The sequence below is a fragment of the Aquarana catesbeiana genome, linkage group LG03, assembly GCF_042186555.1.
Source record: "Aquarana catesbeiana isolate 2022-GZ linkage group LG03, ASM4218655v1, whole genome shotgun sequence".
Lineage (NCBI taxonomy): Eukaryota > Metazoa > Chordata > Amphibia > Anura > Ranidae > Aquarana > Aquarana catesbeiana.
In genome coordinates, this window is record NC_133326.1 from 630,477,298 (window position 1) to 630,495,622 (window position 18,325).

The 18,325-nt window shown below is 41.2% G+C and overlaps 1 protein-coding gene across 1 annotated transcript in view; it reads left to right on the forward strand.

Annotated features, from left to right (window-relative positions):
- LOC141133219 (adhesion G protein-coupled receptor E3-like) overlaps positions 1–18,325 on the forward strand; it is a 197,319-nt gene that overhangs the window by 173,496 nt on the left and 5,498 nt on the right. The window contains exons 11-15 of the mRNA XM_073622458.1: positions 8,535–8,729; positions 10,353–10,588; positions 12,499–12,559; positions 13,870–13,961; positions 15,317–15,485. Coding sequence (XP_073478559.1) covers positions 8,535–8,729; positions 10,353–10,588; positions 12,499–12,559; positions 13,870–13,961; positions 15,317–15,485 — 753 coding nt within the window. The remainder of the gene's footprint in view (positions 1–8,534; positions 8,730–10,352; positions 10,589–12,498; positions 12,560–13,869; positions 13,962–15,316; positions 15,486–18,325) is intronic.

Here is an 18,325-nt window from a genome sequence, read left to right on the forward strand (position 1 = left end):
ATCCGACCATTCTCCATTTTGGGTGCGGTTAGACACCACTGGAATGCTGGGGCGCCCCTTATGGAAGATGAACCCCTACTGGTTAACTTTGTTTCCGCAGGTAGATAGAACGAGAGAGGCACTACGGGAGTTCCTGCAATTTAACATGGGATCTGCTAGTGCTGTGGTAGTATGGGATACACTCAAGGCATTCTTGAGGGGATGTCTCATTAAAGAAATTGCGGGAATTAAAACTCGTTCCAGGGAATGGGAGAACAGGGTACGGGAAGAACTGAAAGAAAGGGAACAGGCCTTGATAAGAGACCCATCAAAATCCAATCAAGAATCCTGGAAGGAGGCCCAAGTGGTATACAACTCGGTTTGGTTATCGGCAGCAGAGAAGAGAAGATACTTTCAGCAACAAAGTTATTTTGAAGAAGGGGAAAATACTGGCCGCCTTTTAGCCCTTATAGCCAGAGAGCAACGAGATTCTAATAATATCCTGGCCGTGAGGGCTAAATCTGGGGAGAGGCAGACCCTTAGCTCAGACATTTTAAACAGCTTTCAGCAGTTTTACAGGGATTTGTACTCTAGTAAAACTAGTTATATTCCATCTGATTTGGTACAGTTTTTACAAACCTGTCTGCTCCCGCAGTTACTGGAGGTGGACAGGGAAATGTTAAACCGTCCAATCACATTAGCTGAATTAAGAGAAGCCCTGGAGGGGACAAAGCACCATAAATCACCAGGCCCAGATGGGATCCCGGCAGAGGTATACTCCCACTATAGGGAGGACCTTTTACCATCATTACTGCAGGCCATAGCGGAGGCTGAGGAAGTGGGTCACTTACCAGATAGCACACAAGAGGCAATAATAACAGTAATTTTAAAGCCTGGAAAAGACAAACTCCTATTGGATTCATATCGCCCAATTTCGCTATTAAATGCGGATGTTAAGTTGTTTGCCAGTGTTTTGGCTAAGAGGCTATCTCAAGTGATTGACAAGCTGGTCCATTGTGATCAGTCTGGCTTTATACCCACCCGCTCCACGTCGGATAATATAAGGAGACTTTACATGAACCTACAGATGCCAGTGGATAATCCTGGGGGTAGGGCCATTCTGTCACTGGACGCCTCAAAGGCGTTTGATAGTGTGGAGTGGCCCTACCTCATGGAAATATTGAAAAGATTTGGATTGGGAAGTAAATTCGTATCATGGGTAAAGATACTTTACTTGAAACCCAGAGCCAGAATACGTATTAATAATAACCTTTCGTCTCCATTTGAATTGTATAGAGGGACTAGACAGGGTTGCCCACTGTCTCCATTACTGTTCGCCTTGGTAATAGAGCCTCAAGCTATAATGATCCGGAATTCAACGGAGGTGGTAGGGTTCCGTAGGTATCAGAGAGAAGAAAAAATATCTTTATACGCAGATGATGCACTTATATATTTAGGTGACATGACCTCATCTTTGTGGGCAGTGATGGAGATAGTGGGAGAATATGGCAGCTTTTCAGGCTTTGCTATTAACTGGTCAAAATCAACTTTAATGCCTATAGACCAGCCGAGGGACAGACTACCAGTGGGGGCGGAACAAATAGCAATAGTTAATAGCTTTAAGTATCTGGGAGTACCACATATTATATTTTTCCAGGAATCACATTTAGTAGGCTCCAAAACCTTAGCCCTTCACAGAGCTGGTTTCAGTAGGGCATTTCACTCAACTTACTCGAGTTATGCCAGAGGGGTATCTGTACTGATCGCCAAATCCCTTTTATATACTGTTAAGACGGTGAAACTTGATCCTATGGGCAGATATGTGGCTCTGGTATTGATTATTGATAATCAGGTATACACTTTTGTAGCTATCTACATACCACCACCGTTCACAATTAAGGTATGGGAGGCAATGATGATGGAGGTGTTGAAGGTGGCGGAGGGTCCTCTTATTCTGGCTGGTGACCTAAATGCAGTATTATCTCCAGATACAGATAGACATGGGATGGCTACGATGGGAGGGTCTCCGTTGGAGTCATGTGTAAAACCTTACGATCTGGTGGAGGCTTGGAGGTGGAAGCACCCAGACATTAGGGAATATTCTTGTTTTTCCTCCACCTTCAATACTCTTTCCAGGATAGATTTATGTTTTGTGTCGAAAGAATTGCTGCCGAGGGTGTTGGATGCTCAATATTTACAACGGGCCGTCTCGGATCACTCCCCCATGCTTCTCACCATTGATATGGAGAGACCTAGGGGATATGTGGTGTGGAGATTAACCCCAATGTGGCTTAAAGAGGAATGCTTTGAGAGGTCAACTGCTTCATCCATTAATACTTTTTGGGTAGAAAACAAAAATGAGGTTCCAATTGGGATCACCTGGGACGCTTTTAAGGCCACAATGCGGGGCTCCACAGCGGGACTAATTAAACAGCTCCAGTTAGATAGGGGTTGGAAGGTGAGGGAGGCTGAGCAGCTAGCCACTGAGTCGGAGGTGGAATATATTAAAAACCCTACCTCTGCTACACATAAACTATGGAGGGAAAATATAAGACAGTTAGACTTAGTATTAATAGAAAAAACACAGAAGAAGTTACTTTACCAAGCTCAGAGGATCTTTGAATTTGGGGATAAGAACAGTAGATTACTGGCATATTTAGCTCATTCCCAGCAGGCCCCAACCTCTATACAGCATATAAGGGATAAGAACATGACACTATGTACATCACAAGGAGATATAGCGAACGCATTCTTAGAATTCTATAAGGATTTATACACCTCAAGGGCTGATTATGTAGTGGAGGAAGTCCGAGAATACCTGGGGCCAATACCCCTACTAGAACTCTCGGAGGAGAAGGCGAAAGAACTGGATAATCCCTTCTCGGTTGAAGAGGTTATCTCAGCTATTGGGGCATTAAAACCTAATAAGACTCCTGGTTTAGATGGATTCCCGGTGGAGTGGTATGGGACGTATGCTGAAATCTTGGCCCCTAAGCTCTTGACTATATATGAAGATGCGTATAATAAGGGTATATTACCTGAATCTATGAGAGAAGCACTGATAGTGCTGATCCCAAAGCCGCATAAGGACCATGATCTATGTGAGTCATACTGACCGATATCGCTCATCAATGTAGACGCTAAAATTTTAGCTAAACTTTTGGCAAGGAGATTGAACAAAGCTATTGCATCTGTCATTCACCCCGATCAAACAGGCTTCATTCCTGAAAGATCGATGGCCATAAACCTGAGACGTCTTTTCACCATAATTCAATCTAAGGGTCCTGCTCAAGATACCCGTGTGGTGGTATCACTAGACACGCATAAAGCGTTTGATTCTTTGGCCATACTTGATTGCGGTCCTTGGTCGGCTGGGATTCGGTCCCAAATTTATAAAATGGGTTGAACTCTTATACGCAGACCCCCAAGCTAGAATAAGGATTAATAATACTATTACAGGACAATTTAAAATAGCTAGGGGCACACGGCAGGGGTGTCCTTTATCACCCCTGCTGTTTGCCCTGGCAATAGAGCCATTGGCGGCTCTGCTGAGGGCGGATAGATCAATCAAGGGCTGTATGATGAATGACAGGGAGGAGAAAACATCTTTATACGCAGATGATATGTTGTTGTATTTAGAGGAGGCGGGGAGATCACTGCGTATGGCCCTGAATAGAATTTCTGACTTTGGGGGGTACTCGGGATTCAGGGTGAACTGGAGTAAATCAGTGGTGTTTCCCCTGGATCCTACGTATGCTCCGGAAATACCACAGGACATCCCATTAACAATAGTTAACAAATTCAGATATCTGGGGGTTGAGATTCAGTTGCCATTGAATCTGTATGTGTCCAACAACCTGTCCCCGGTTTGGAAAAGACTAAAGGAGAGTACACAGACCTGGGCCAAGTTGCCGCTTGGCCTACTGGGGAAAATCAACATATTTAAAATGATTTATCTGCCCAGGTTTCTGTACTTGCTCTGGCATGCTCCAGTATATATCCCCAAGAAATGGTTCACGGATGTAAATAAGACAGTCTCCTCCTTTCTATGGAGACCTAAACCAGCTAGAATATCATTAGAAACACTTCACTTACCTATGAGAGAGGGAGGGTTGGCCCTGCCGAATTTACGCTGCTACTACCTAGCTGCTCAGCTAACACATGTATATTGGTGGGGTTTTCCGAAGATGAATCTCGCCTCAGTGGCAACACAAGCTGCTCAGGTATATTCGTATGAGGCATTGATTAATATACTGTATAGAAATGGACCTTATCCGGAACAAGGTGCTGACATTCTGAAGCTGTCATACAAAATATTTCATTTATGTAATGTTAAGATGAATGGCTCAAGCCTAGCGGGTTCTCCCAATGCCCCACTGTGGTATAACCCCCAACTTATAGAAATAGCTAAAATACCAGATGGGGCATGTTGGGCAACATATGGGATTAAATATGCACACCAGCTGTTCAGAGAAGGAGTCTTTAGATCATTTACAGACCTAAAAATTGAGTACGCCATTCCCAATGCTTTTTTTTTCAGATATCTTCAGCTACGTCACGCTGTAATGGCTCAATATGGTAAAGGCACTATCAGTTTGGTCCCCTCTGTAGGGGAAAAGCTGATTGCAGAGGAAGACCATGCAAAAATGATCTCTAGGTATTATGCGGCTCTGCTACCATCCTCTAACCCGAGGGTGGAGAGGGTGGCGGCACAGTGGAAGATAGATATACCATCCCTGGAAGAGGAGACTTGGACGGAGGTGTTGGATACAATGCTTTCCTCGGTAATATCAGCTAGAGATAAAATACTTCAGTTCAATTTTTTGCATAGAATTTACTATACACCGGAAAGACTACACAAAATGGGTAGGAGGGAACTCCCAGATTGCCCCCGATGTAATGTCGCAGTGGGGAACTTCTTCCATATGGTATGGCAATGCCCTCGGGTAGTGTTATATTGGAAGGAGATCCTTGCTTATATGGAGGAGAAACTTGAACTTCCAAATATATACTCCCCAGCTAGGTGTCTTCTTGGAGACTTGGGGGAGGAGGAATTGCCCACATCACAAAAGACCCTTTTGAGAATAGTATTCTGTTATGCTAAGAAGGCATTGGCTCTAAAATGGAAACACTCAGACCCCCCTTCTTTACAGGACTGGTTAAAATTGGTTGATAACGCCATACCAATGTATAAACTTACATACCAGGCCAGAGGCAGTAACAAAAAGTTTGATAAAGTATGGGGAAAGTGGATTAAAAACATATCTGGAGAAATTGCAGTGTAAAAAAAACTTACTACTACCGACAAGGATAGGATGATAAAAATGTTGAATACATGTAATGCGAAAGGACAAATGAAACAGAAGGAATGTGGATAAGATGCATAATATGGTAGATGGAGAAAGTAACAGTGCAGCAGATGACTTGTGAAATCAAAGTTTATTGGTTATTTTCTAAGTTAAAAAAAAGGATATGTATTAATAGTGTTACAGTTTAGATGATTGAGAACAGTCTGTAATTTGACCTGTTGCATTGTATGTAAACGATACAGTATGACATGAAACTGTAAATTTTGTAAATCTTAATAAATTTACCCTTTAAAAAAAAAAAAGTATCTGGGAGTAATGGTGTCCCCGAATCCGGCCGAGTACCGGCCATTGCTCTCTAGACAGAAAGAAAAAAGCAATAGCTGGTGTAGGCTTCCCCTATCAGTTATAGGACGGGCAAACTTAATAAAAATGGTGTGGGCACCACAGCAACTGTACGTTTTTCAGAATTCACCGATATGGATATCAAAAAAGTGGTTCAAGCGAGTTGATACACTAATGAGGGAACTGATATGGAAAAAAAAGGCACCCAGGATTAGTCTGGAAACATTGCAATATGAAAAGGATAGAGGAGGGCTGGCAATACCCCATTCTAAACTGTACTTTTTGGCATCACAGCTACAATAAATGGCAGGGTGGGGTCGGAAGGGGAATGAGGACCCTACATACAAATTGGTGACCATATCGGAACACATGCTAGAAGCGGCCTCACATTTGGAAATGGATTTGCCAAGTATGAAGGGCGTAGAACCTATAAGTACTCTCTTTAAAAGGGTATGGGGAGAGGTTCGGAAAGCGCTAAAAATAACAGGCGTGCTCCCATTCACACCGATTTGGCACAATAGAAGATACCCTGAGATCCAGGAATTACAAGGGTTTACACACTGGAAAGAAAAGGGGATTCGGTTCTTCTCACAATTATATGAGGGAGAGGTGTTGCAGACATATGAACAACTATGCAGGGAATTTCACCTGAACCCGAGGGGTTTTTATCAATATCTCCAACTTCGCCATGCGTTACAGGCACAACAAATAACACATTCTCAGACAGTACCAACAGTATCACTCCCGAGTGAGGTTTTTATAGCAGATACAAGGAAAGGGTTAATATCAAAAATATATAGGGAGTTGCTGAGGTCGGTTCAGGATCATACTTTGTTAAAGTGCCGAAATAAATGGGTAGAGGATATAGGAGAGATAGAAGAAAAACAGTGGGAAATGGCGCTTGAGGCTATTCCAGTGATGTCGCTTTCCGCAACCCAAAGGCTGTCACAATTATTTATTCTTCATAGGGCCTATAGAACATCAGTACAGCTTTATAAATGGGGAGGAGGAGACTCCCCGTTGTGCCCTATGTGTAGAGTGCACAGAGGGGACTTCATCCACCTAATTTGGAGGTGTCCAAAGCTGTATAGGTATTGGGATGAGGTCTCCCAGTGCATTTCGAGGTTGGCGCAGGTCCCCATCCCCCTAAACCCGACTGTATACTTACTTGGAGCTATAAATGCAAAAATGTTCCCGGGAGGAAAGTATTTTATGTTAACTAGACTGATGTACCTTGCCAGAAAACTCATTGCAAGGCATTGGATGGCCCCAACGGTGCCTACAGTGAAGCAATGGATTGCGTATGTCAATTCGCTGCTCCCTAGAGAACGATTGGCTTATAGTCGCAGAAGTGACAGGGGTAAATTCGACAAGATATGGCAGTCATGGTTGGGGGATGTGGACTTGGCCCCGCACCAATTGATAGTGGAGAGGCTTCAGATGTAGAGACAGGGGGGGAAGATTAGAGAGGAAAGGGGAGATAGAAACAGCCGAGGGAAAGGAAGAAGAGAAAGGAGTGAGCAGGGAAAGGGAGAAGGGAGAGAGGGACAGAAGGATGGCCTGTAAAAGTAATGATAATATAATTAGATAATCAGGAACATTGGATAGGGGGGAAGTTAGTAGCAAATGTGAATGTGGTGAATAAAATACTAAAGGTTATAGGAATAGCTTGTTGTGGTGGAAGGGGGGGAGGGGGGGAAGGTATAGGGAGGGGAGGGGAGGAAGGGAGGAAAGAAATAAAAAAAAAGGGAGATATGAATTTGTAGCAGAAATACAACTTTGTATGGAATGAGGGTAGAAATAAAAGAATGGGCTTGTATAAATTACACATTTTATATGTTTTTGTATTATTAAATAATATGAATGATTGATGTGAATAATGTATGGAATTTTTCATCAAAAAAAATAAAGGACTAAAAATTAAAAAAAAAAGTTACTTTTAGGAAACAATAAAAATGCAAAGAGTATATACACTCACCGGACACTTTATTATGTACACCTTGCTAGTACCGGGTTGGACCCCCGTTTGCCTTCAGAACTGCCTTAGTTCTTCATGGCATAGATTCAACAAAGTGTTGGAAACATTCCTCAGAGATTTTGGTCCATTTTGACATAATAGCATCAAGCAGTTGCTGTAGATTTGTCTTCTACACATCCATAATGTGAATCTCCCATCCCGTTGAAGCTGAAATCGAGACTCATAAGACCAGGCAATGTTTTTACAATCTTCTATTGTCCAATTTTGATGGGCCTGTGCAAAGTTTAGCCTCAGTTTCCTGTTCTTAGTTCACAGAAGTGGCACCTGGTGTGGTCTTCTGCTGCTGTAGCCCATCATCTTCAAGGTTCGATGTATTGTGCATTTAGAGATGGTATTCGGCATACCTTGGTTGTAACAAATGGTTATTTGCATTACTGTTGCCCTTCTATCATCTCAAACCAGTCTGCCCATTCTCCTCTGACATCAACAAGGTATTTTCGACCACACAACAGCCGCTCACTGGATATTTTCTATTTTTCGGACCATTCTCTGTAAACTGTAGAGATGGTTGTGCGCGAAAATCCCAGTAAATCAGCAGTTTTTGAAATACTCAGACCAGCCCGTCTGGCATCAACAATAAAGCCACGTTCAAAGTCACTTAAATCCCCTTCCTTCCCCATTCTGATGCTCAGTCGGAACTCAATCAATTCATCTTCACCATGTCTAGATGCCAAAATGCACTGAGTTGCTGCTATGTGATTGGCTGATTATTAATTTGTGTTAGCAAGCAATTGAACAGGTGTACCTGTTAAAGTGGCCGGTGAGTGTAAGTGAAAGTATAGAAGGGAGGGGGATAGGAAGGAATCAGTTTACATTTTTAGTGATTTACTGTATAAGATGATCACTTCATGTTTCTATTTTTACAGGGCAGTTTTACTCTTACCCTTTTCTCCTACATTGGCCTGGGTGTGTCTCTTCTTTGCCTGTCTCTGTGTCTCCTTACATTCATCCTGTGTCGGGCTCTGAGGAGCGCTCACACCTCCATCCTAACAGCTCTCTGTGGATGTCTCTTCCTGGGACAACTTTTGTTTCTGGTGGGAATCCGTCAAACTAGGATTAAGGTAACTGGCTGCATGTACGACCATATTCAAGAATCGCAAAGTGTTAAATCAGACTTAAACACATTGGGGTGTATGTATAAAAACATTTCATAGAAATTCACTGAGTTTAAGTGCATTACAAGTGCAGTACATTCACTCTGTGCAAATGGAGCAAAAAATGTTATTAGGCTATTTCCTATGCTGGATGAAGGGTTTTCATTGATTTAACCCTGTCGTTGCCAGGCCCTGTGCTCCACTTTCAAACTTAGCTGGCCAGACCATTTTTGCAATTTTTCCTTTGCTTTTTTATTTTTCACGCATAGCTTTCAGAGTTTGTAAAAGATCCCCCCCCCCACCCGATTCATATATTTTTCTGAAAGCACATGACCAGCAGAATAAAAAGAACGTGCTACTGATTTTTAAGGTCCCAGGATATTTGCGCAAATGTTAATCAAAACAATATTTTTGCTAACAATCCAATGAAATCAGTATTAGCACAGCAAATGTTACAAAATTCCTACGAAATATAAAATATATTACCCGCAATAACAAATATTTTTAACTTAACTTTTAAATTGCGCTTTTTTTGCAAAATGGTGGAAATCGAACAAACGCAAAAGTGTAAATATCCAAATTTCTCAAAAAAGCTGAAGGTTTTCGTTTTTCCCTTACAGCTTTCAGAATTTGTGAAAGACTCCCATAACCATATGTTTTCTGAAAGCATATGACCTCTAGAATAAAAAGAAGGTGCTACTGATTTTTTAGGCCCCGTGGTATTTGGGCAAATGTTTATCAAAACAATTTATTTTGGTAAAAATACACTAAAACCATTATTAGCAGATAAAAACACAGCTAATTTTACAAAATGCCTACTAAATTCCTTCTAAATATAAAAGCTTAATCTGTATGGAGTTAAAAAATAACAAATATTTGTAATTTTTACATTGTGCCTTTTTGCAAAATTGTGAAAGTCGAACGTATGCAAAAATGTAAATATCCAAATTTTTCTTAAAATCTGAAGGTTTTCATTTTCCCTTTACAGTTTTCAGAATTCGTTAAAGACACCCCCCCCCAAAACCATATATTTTCTGAAAGCATATGACCTCTAGCCTAAAAAGAAGGTGCTACTGATTTTTTAGGCCCTGCGGCATTTGGGCAAATGTTTATTAAAACAATATTTTCGCTAAAAATACACTAAAAACATTATTAGCAGATAAAAAAACAGCTAACTTTACAAAATTCCTACTAAATATAAAAGCATATCCTGTGTTGAGCTAATAAAGAACAAATATTTGTAAATTTAAAATTGCGACTTTTTGCAAAATGGTGAAAATCAAATGTACCCAAAAATTTCTCTAAAAATCTGGAGGTTTTCATTTTTTACTTACAGCTTTCAGAGTTTGTAAAACACTGCCAAACCATATATTTTCTGAAAGCACATGACCAGTGGAACAAAAAGAAGGTGATACTGGTTTTTAAGGCCCTGTGATTTTTGCGCAAAAAAAACAACTAAAATCCGTATTTGCACACATAAACACAAAATAACTTACATACCATAATTCCTGCTAAATACCTAAGGCCTCATTCAGTGGGGTGTGCTAGAAAGTCACTGAGCCCATTTCTTTTTTCTCTAATCATCCTCAGATTGTGTGTGCTATCATTGCTGGTTCACTCCAATTCTCGTTCCTCTGTGCTTTCTGCTGGATGTCTATTGAAAGTTTTCTGCTCTTCATGACTGTCCGAAACCTGAGGGCTGTCAATTATATGGCTTCCCGAAAATCAAACTTTCCAGTTATGTGTCTTCTGGGGTTTGGTACCCCATCTGTGATTGTGGGGATTTCAGCAGCTGTTCGTCCAAATGACTACGGGACAGACTTGTAGTAAGTTTTAGTCTTCTCTTCTACATAATCTATGAGAACTATGATATTCAAATTTTTCAAAAATGAGTACACCCCTCACACTTTTGTAAATATTTTCTTATATCTTTTCATGTGGCAACACTGAAGAAATTACACTTTGCTACAAAGTAAAGTCGTGAGTGTAGAGCTTGTATAACAGTGTAAATTTGCTGTCCCCTCAAAATAACTCAACACACAGCCATTAATATCTAAACCGCTGGCAACAAAAGTGAGTACACCCCTAAGTGAAAATGTCCAAATTGGGCCCAATTAGACATTTTCCCTCCCCTGTGTCATGTGACTCATTAGTGTTACAAGGTCTCAGGTTCAAATGAAGAGCAGGTGTGTTAAATTTGGTGTTATTGCTCTCACTCTCTCATACTGGTCACTGGAAGTTCAAAATGGCACCTCATGGCAAAGAACTATCTGAGGATCTGAAAAAAATAATTGTTGCTCTACATAAAGATGGCCTAGACTTTAAGAAGATTGCCAAGACCCTGAAAGTGAGCTGCGGCACATTGACCAAGACCATACGCGGTTTAAAAGGACAGGTTCCACTCAGAACAGACCTCGCCATGGTTGACCGAAGAAGTTGAGTGCACGTGCTCAGCGTCCTATCCAGATGTTGTCTTTGGGAAATAGATGTATGAGTGCTGCCAGCATTGCTGCAGAGGTTGAAGGGGTGGGGGATCAGCTTTTCAGTGCTCAGACCATACGCCGCATACTGCATCAAATTGGTCTGCACGGCTGTCGTCCCAGAAGGAAGCCTCTACTAAAGATGATGCACAAGAAAACCACAAACAGTTTGCTGAAGACAAGCAGACTAAGGACATGGATTACTGGAACCATGTCCTGTGGTCTGATGAGACCAAGATAAACTTATTTGGCTCAGATGGTGTCAAGTGTGTGTGGCGGCAACCAGGTGAGGACTACAAAGACAAGTGTATCTTGCCTATAGTCAAGCATGGTGGTGGGAGTGTCATGGCCTGGGGCTGCATGAGTGCTGCCGGCACTGGGGAGCTACAGTTCATTGAGGGAACCATTAATGCCAACATATACTGTGACATACTGAAGAAGCGCATGATCCCTTCCATTTAGAGACTGGGCCACAGGGCAATATTCCAACATGATAATGACCCAAAACACACCTCCAAGATGACCACTGCCTTGCTAAAGCAGCTGAGGATAAAGATGGACTGGTTAAGCATGTCTCCAGACCAAAACCTATTGAGCATCTGTGGGGCATCCTCAAATGGAAAGTGGAGGAGAGCAAGGTCTCTAACATCCACCAGCTCTGTGATGTCATCATGGAGGAGTGGAAGAGGACTGCAGTGGCAACCTGTGAAGCTCTGGTGAACTCCATGCCCAAGAGGGTTAAGGCAGTGCTGAAAAATAATGGTGGCCACACAAAATATTGACACTTTTGGCCCAATTTGGAAATTTTCACTTAGGGGTGTACTCACTTTTTTGCCAGTAGTTTAGACAATAATGGCTGTGTGTTGAGTCATTTAGAGGGGACAGCAAATGTACGCTGTTATACAAGCTGTGCACTCACTACTTTACATTGTAGCAAAGTGTCATTTCTTCAGTGTTGTCACATGAAAAGATATAATAAAATATTTACAAAAATGTGAGGGGTGTACTCACTTTTATGAGATACTGTATTTTCCTATCTGTTTACTAATGCAAGCAGCATGAGGATCAAAAATAATCAGTGTTAATTGGGAGAGTGAAGTTCCACTTTTAAACTGTATTCTATGTTTTTTACCATTTTGGTTTAATAGAGTATTTCTTCAATTGCTTTTTTTTTTTTTTTTTTTTGTGGATTGTACTGTATTGTTTTTAATGTCCACATTAAAGTATATCTGAACAGTCTCCTCTCTGCAATCTAGTTGCTGGCTCAGACTTGGCATTGTTTGGAGTTTCCTTGGTCCAGTCCTTGCTTTTATCATTGTAAGTATAACAGCCTAGGTACCGTTTACCATTTGAAGTTGCCATATATTTCTGAGACAGTTGCCTTTCAACACCTAGTAGTATTTTTCTTGATCAGTAGCAAGTAAAGGCTGATTAAAATATGATACTTTGAAAAAAAAACATGATACTTTGTACATGCCTAAAAAAAATGTATGTTATCAACAGCAGACAATTTTACTTGAATGTGTTACTTTTTATAAGATTGCATTCAATTATAACTAAAAGCAAAATATTTTTTTTAGTTTTGGATAGAGTGGAGAGGAATTAGAACACCTGCCAGTTTATACTGCTCTCTGTGCCCCTATTAAGGAGATCCCCTCTCTCTATTTGTCCTGTAACTGTTTACCATTATCATTGAAAGTGAAAGTAAAAGAAAATCCCACGTTTTGGGTTGTCCCCTGAAATGTAATAGAGGTGAAATCTTCCAATGGGGACACTAGTTATGGTAACCTGGGGGTCCCCAAGTAATTCCCTTAATTTGCAGGGATTTCCTCTCACTTCTTGTTTGACTATGGTACAGGAAGTGAAGGTAAATCTCAGCAATAGGATACAGATGGCAAAAAAAATCTGACAGTGGTTACAACCCTCACTTCCTCTATCCAAAATAAAAAAAGTAAAGTTTTGTCTATAGTTCTACTTTAAGGTTTCTGATGAGTGGATGCAGGAGAAAATCATATACTGGACTATGCCATTGTAGGTAGATGTCCTTAGCTACTGATGATATAATTGTCCTATAATGGTGCTGGGTTGTGTTTACAAAGGCATGTATGGTTCTGGGAGAGGTCTTCTGCTCCTAGGGCAGAAACTCCTTCCATACCTATGCTTCTTTACCCATTTGAGGAGACCCTGGCAATATAATTTTGCCTTATTCCTACCGTATTCTTTGGAAGAAGCATGGAATTTTTCTTTGCCCCTCATCATTTGCACTTCCAATCATCATTGCCCTCTATTCTAGGGATTTATGCCAAAAAAAAAAAGACAAGCCAAAAATAAAAAGAAATGTAGTTGACAACATAATTTTGGCAATGGTTCATTTGCTTACAATCACCCATGTTCTCACTAAGTTATTTTCAGCTGTCTTGTAAGTGTAATTAATTGCTCCTTTAACAGTTACCTAGTGAACACTAAAGAAAGCTACTAATGATGGTTATTAGCATTTAATAACATGCAACTTCAGAGTCTTTTCAATAGTGAGGATGAGAAACTATTAAATCATAGGAGTAGTGTAGACTTATGATCTCTCAGTATATCATGTCATCTTTTTATGTTATTAACTTTATCTTTAATAGACAAACACAGTTCTGTTGGTCCTCACTGTGCATCTCCTGAGAAAGAGGCTGGCATCTGTAAATACAAATGTGTCCACTCTGAAGAACACCCGGTAAGTAGATGGTGGAACAAAATTGTCTGAATGATTGATGAATTTGTTATCCTGGGTTTAGAGGCTGACTCCATCCAGGACACGTGACATATCTAAGGGTTTGTGCTGGCACAAATGTTGGATCACCCACAACATATATCTACCATATAGGATCTAGCATGAGGGTCACCTACCAAGATGAGTCTTATTCATTCTACTGGATCATCCATGATTCAACATAAATTGAGACTTCAGCTGCAAAGCAGCAGTGAATCAATTGGTGGAAAAGCTGTTAATAAACCGTTAGAAAGCACCAGGCTTTAACAACACACAATTGGCAGCAGAAGTAAACAGTGTCCAACAATGTTAAGGCAATGACTAAACAATTAACCTGACTGGCCGCAATCACTAAATGTCAACAAGGCGCCTTTGTATTCATTCTGCAAAAGTTGCCCTTTAGAAAAGACCTATAGGTGATCTCTATGAAAGCACCCAGTTATTAGGCTCCTTGCCCTCAACCCTCTGCCGAATATTTGGAGGAGCCCAACTTTTGTGTTGGTGCACATGAAACCATCCCTTTAAGAAGTCTGCATGCAGTACAGTGTTCTGAAATGTCTCACTCTGCTAGCAGCGGTAGTGTAAAGCCAACCAGTGGCCGCTCACCAGTCCTGTGTGCACAGCGAACTCCAGTCCAGATGCTTGGCAACAGGGGGCTTCTCTGTCAGTATCCTCAAGGCAAAGTGAGTCTCCTATCTGTGTAACCTGCTCTCAATAGGCTAGGTCACAATCTCTGGCCCAAGGATGATGGCCCTCTCCTTTTACTGCACACAGCTAGGTTGAGATGTGTAATGCCTTGGTCCTTCCACAGAAAGAGACTGTCCTTCCTTATTCTGCCCAGCAAAAACTACCTCTGGTTCCTCCCTTGTTATCCCCTCCTCGGACATGAAGTCCTTCCCCATCTGCTATAATAGTCAAGTCCCTCTGGTGAACTGTTTCCCAAAATCCATGGATGGAAGCAGAAAGGCACTGGCTAGATCAGCATAGAAGTCCTGTGTGAACACATGGAGCAACTGTAGCATGGTGTCTCTGTAATTGCTTCTTTCTTGCCAGCTAAGCACCTGGCTACATATAAAAACTGGTAACGGTTTAAATGTATTTTTAAGCCCTTTATATACATAATATGGTATATTTAAAATTGCCATCACCCCCTATAACTGCCTGCACAGGCTTTTGAAATCATTGGAAATAAGAGGAGGAAGTAAAGGGGGGCGCAAACTCCTATAAGCAGCCTTTCTGAGTGTTTCATGCACACCAACTCTGAACTGTATGGAAGATTGTTGGTCATATTCCCACCTAACTGTCCCTCCTACTTACAGGTTGCTGACTTTCAAAGCCGTTGCTCAGCTCTTTATCCTTGGCTGTACCTGGGGTATTGGCTACTTCCAGTTTGGACGTCATGCTCTGATCTTTTCCTACCTCTTCACTATCTGTAACAGCCTCCAGGGAGCATACATCTTCCTTGTACACTGTCTTCTCAATCAACAGGTATGCTTATATTAATAAAACATGATGCGCAAAGCTAACATTTTCTACAGCTATATTCGGGCAAATATGGCTTTGTCCAACAGACATTGCAGAATGGAGTCTAGCATGAAAAATCCTGGGGAAATGTATGAAGTCTTCAGGTGACATTTCTTTTCTGCATTAAAACATACCTCCCAGCTTTCTAAAATTGGAAAGAGGGACATCTTATAGTACAAGCTATGTAAGCAAAGGGCACACACCCTGTCACGCCTCCAGTGACATGAATCGTTAATATGCAGTTATTGCTTAAACCCACAAGTACTTCATTTCCATCACTTATTCACTCTTGTACTGACCTTTTAAAACATTAAATTTAATAATTCAGAATTTGGATAAAAAGTTAAGTGCAGTAAAATACTTTTTAGGCTTTCCGGGTCACCAACAAGAAGGTGAGGAAAGCGACACCGCCTTGTCGGTATGGGGCGGGTGTTGTGCCGTTATCAGGGCTGTGTGGAAGCAGCTGCACCCGAATGCTTTCCCCTGACAGGGAGGAGTCTGCTTGTCAGTTTTACACACAATCCCGGGGGCTACAGCCAACGGATTGTGAGTGAACCCCCCCCGCTATCAGGGCCGTTCAGCGTGCGGACCTGGCAGCAAAAGGGTTAGTTCACCCTTACTAAAAAAAAACTGCCTATGCAGGTAAGTGTTGTACATGTTGTGATATGTTCACCGATTTATATGGGACATTATAATATTATATGTATGTACACATACAGTCAATATTAACCAGGCCAGAATTGAGTTGACAATGGTCGATTTGTCCAAGCCAACTCAATTTTAATATAACAGCTGAAGACCCTTTGATGTGTTGGTCTTATGCAAGTCTACCTAGGGGTGTGAGGTATGGGCTGTTAACCTACTTGAACATTTCAAAGGGTACATTGTTTAAAGGACCATAGAAGAAGTATTTATTGATGGTAATTAGACATGAGGGGGTAACAATGGGATCAAGGAGTGTTTTGGGTTGGCCTAGCGGAGGCTCCCTCCTGTGGGGCTAATATATCGGGGGGCTTGTTGATATGCAAGAATACAGATTAGGAATGTAGGTATTCCAGGGGCTCAAAAGGATGTTCAGGTGGTATCTGTTAATCTAATTACACATATCTAAGGGGACTTGTTGATATTAATATGCAAGAATACAGATTAGGAATGTAGGTATTCCAAGGGCTCAAAAGGGTATTCAGGTGGTATCTGTTAATCTAATCTAATTACACATATCTAAGGGGACTTGTTGATGTTGATATGCAGGAGTGCAAATTGGGGCGGTTTATGCCTGCAGCTGTTCACGGCTGGGAGTTGTTGTCTATCTGAAAGACTAAAGTATATAAAAGACCTGAATGGAGACGGCCAATCAAATTGCTCAGCCATTCAATATCTAGTGAATATAATATGATGTTCAGTCTATAGTTTAAGTTAGGCTTGTCTGTGTATGGCTGGGAACACACAGACTTAGGAACATGGGGTTCTGAATTATATCTACTCTGTCGGATTTTTTGTCATCTGTGGACTTTGGACTTTGTTCTGTGTTGGAAGTCAATAAAGTGCATCTCTCTGGAAGAATTGGGTTGCTGCGGAAGAGTACTTACTAATTAATTATCATACCTACGATACCACACGTAATTTTATATCACTACAGTAAGGAGTACCCTTAGATAAAAACAAACTGTGCAGCTTTGACTAAAGTTGAATAATGCCTTTGTTTTAGACGTAGGCTGCTTAAGTACACCCCCAAGATCTGATGGGATGCTACTGTCTCTGGGAGTTTTTGGCCAGGCTTCAGGAGGTACATAAAGGGCCTACACCTAAAGCATAGGCATTAATTAACTTTGGCCAAAATTGCAGAGCTTGTTTTTATCCACAAGCACCCCTTACCTGCATAGAATGTTTGTTTTTTGTTTTTTTGATAAAGGATAAATGAACCCTTTAACTTTATAAAAGCATGTACCCCATAAAAGACTGTGGGGGTTATTTACGAAAGGGAAATACACTTTGCACTATAAGTGCAAACTACAAATGCAAACTGTACTTGAAATTGCACTGAAAGTGCACTTGGAAGTGCAGACGCTGTAGATCCGAGGGGGACATGCAAGGAAAATAAAAAACAGCATTTTAGCTTGCACATGATTGGATGATAAAATCATCAGAGCTTCCCCTCATTTCAGATCTACCCCTCAGATTTACAGCGACTGCACTTCTAAGTGCACTTTCAGTGCAATTTCAAGTGCACTTTGCATTTGTGGTTTGCACTAGTAGTGCAAAGTGGATTTGCATTTCGTAAATAACCCCCTATGTTTACCAAATACCTCAATGTGAGTCAGCTTATATCAAAAACCCACTGATAAATACTATACAATTTATAAACGTTTTCCAAAGAACCCCTTTGTTTCCAAGGATGCTCACTTCAATTTGGTTAATATACCTGTAGTACTAACAATGGTATGCCTGTTCGATGAACAAGATATAAAATGTTCATTCTTAGAACGGTTTCTAATGGTATGAATATAATGCACAGTGTTTAGTAATGTCAGAGCCAAGACAGAGTGAAAAAGTGTCAGAAGCCGCAACTTCCCGTGGGAAGGGGACCCCACGCAACACACTATGCTCCCCTTGCTGCATGCATGCTTAAGATCAGTAGCTGACAACCAGGGGGCTGCTGATTAATGTCTGACATAACATTCCCAATCTCTGTCCCATCCTTCCATTAAAAGCACAACGCATGTACAACCACCTCCCAGCTGTTACAAGTGATTGGCCATGCATGAGCAGTGCATACTTCATGTCAATGATGGCAGATAGAATAA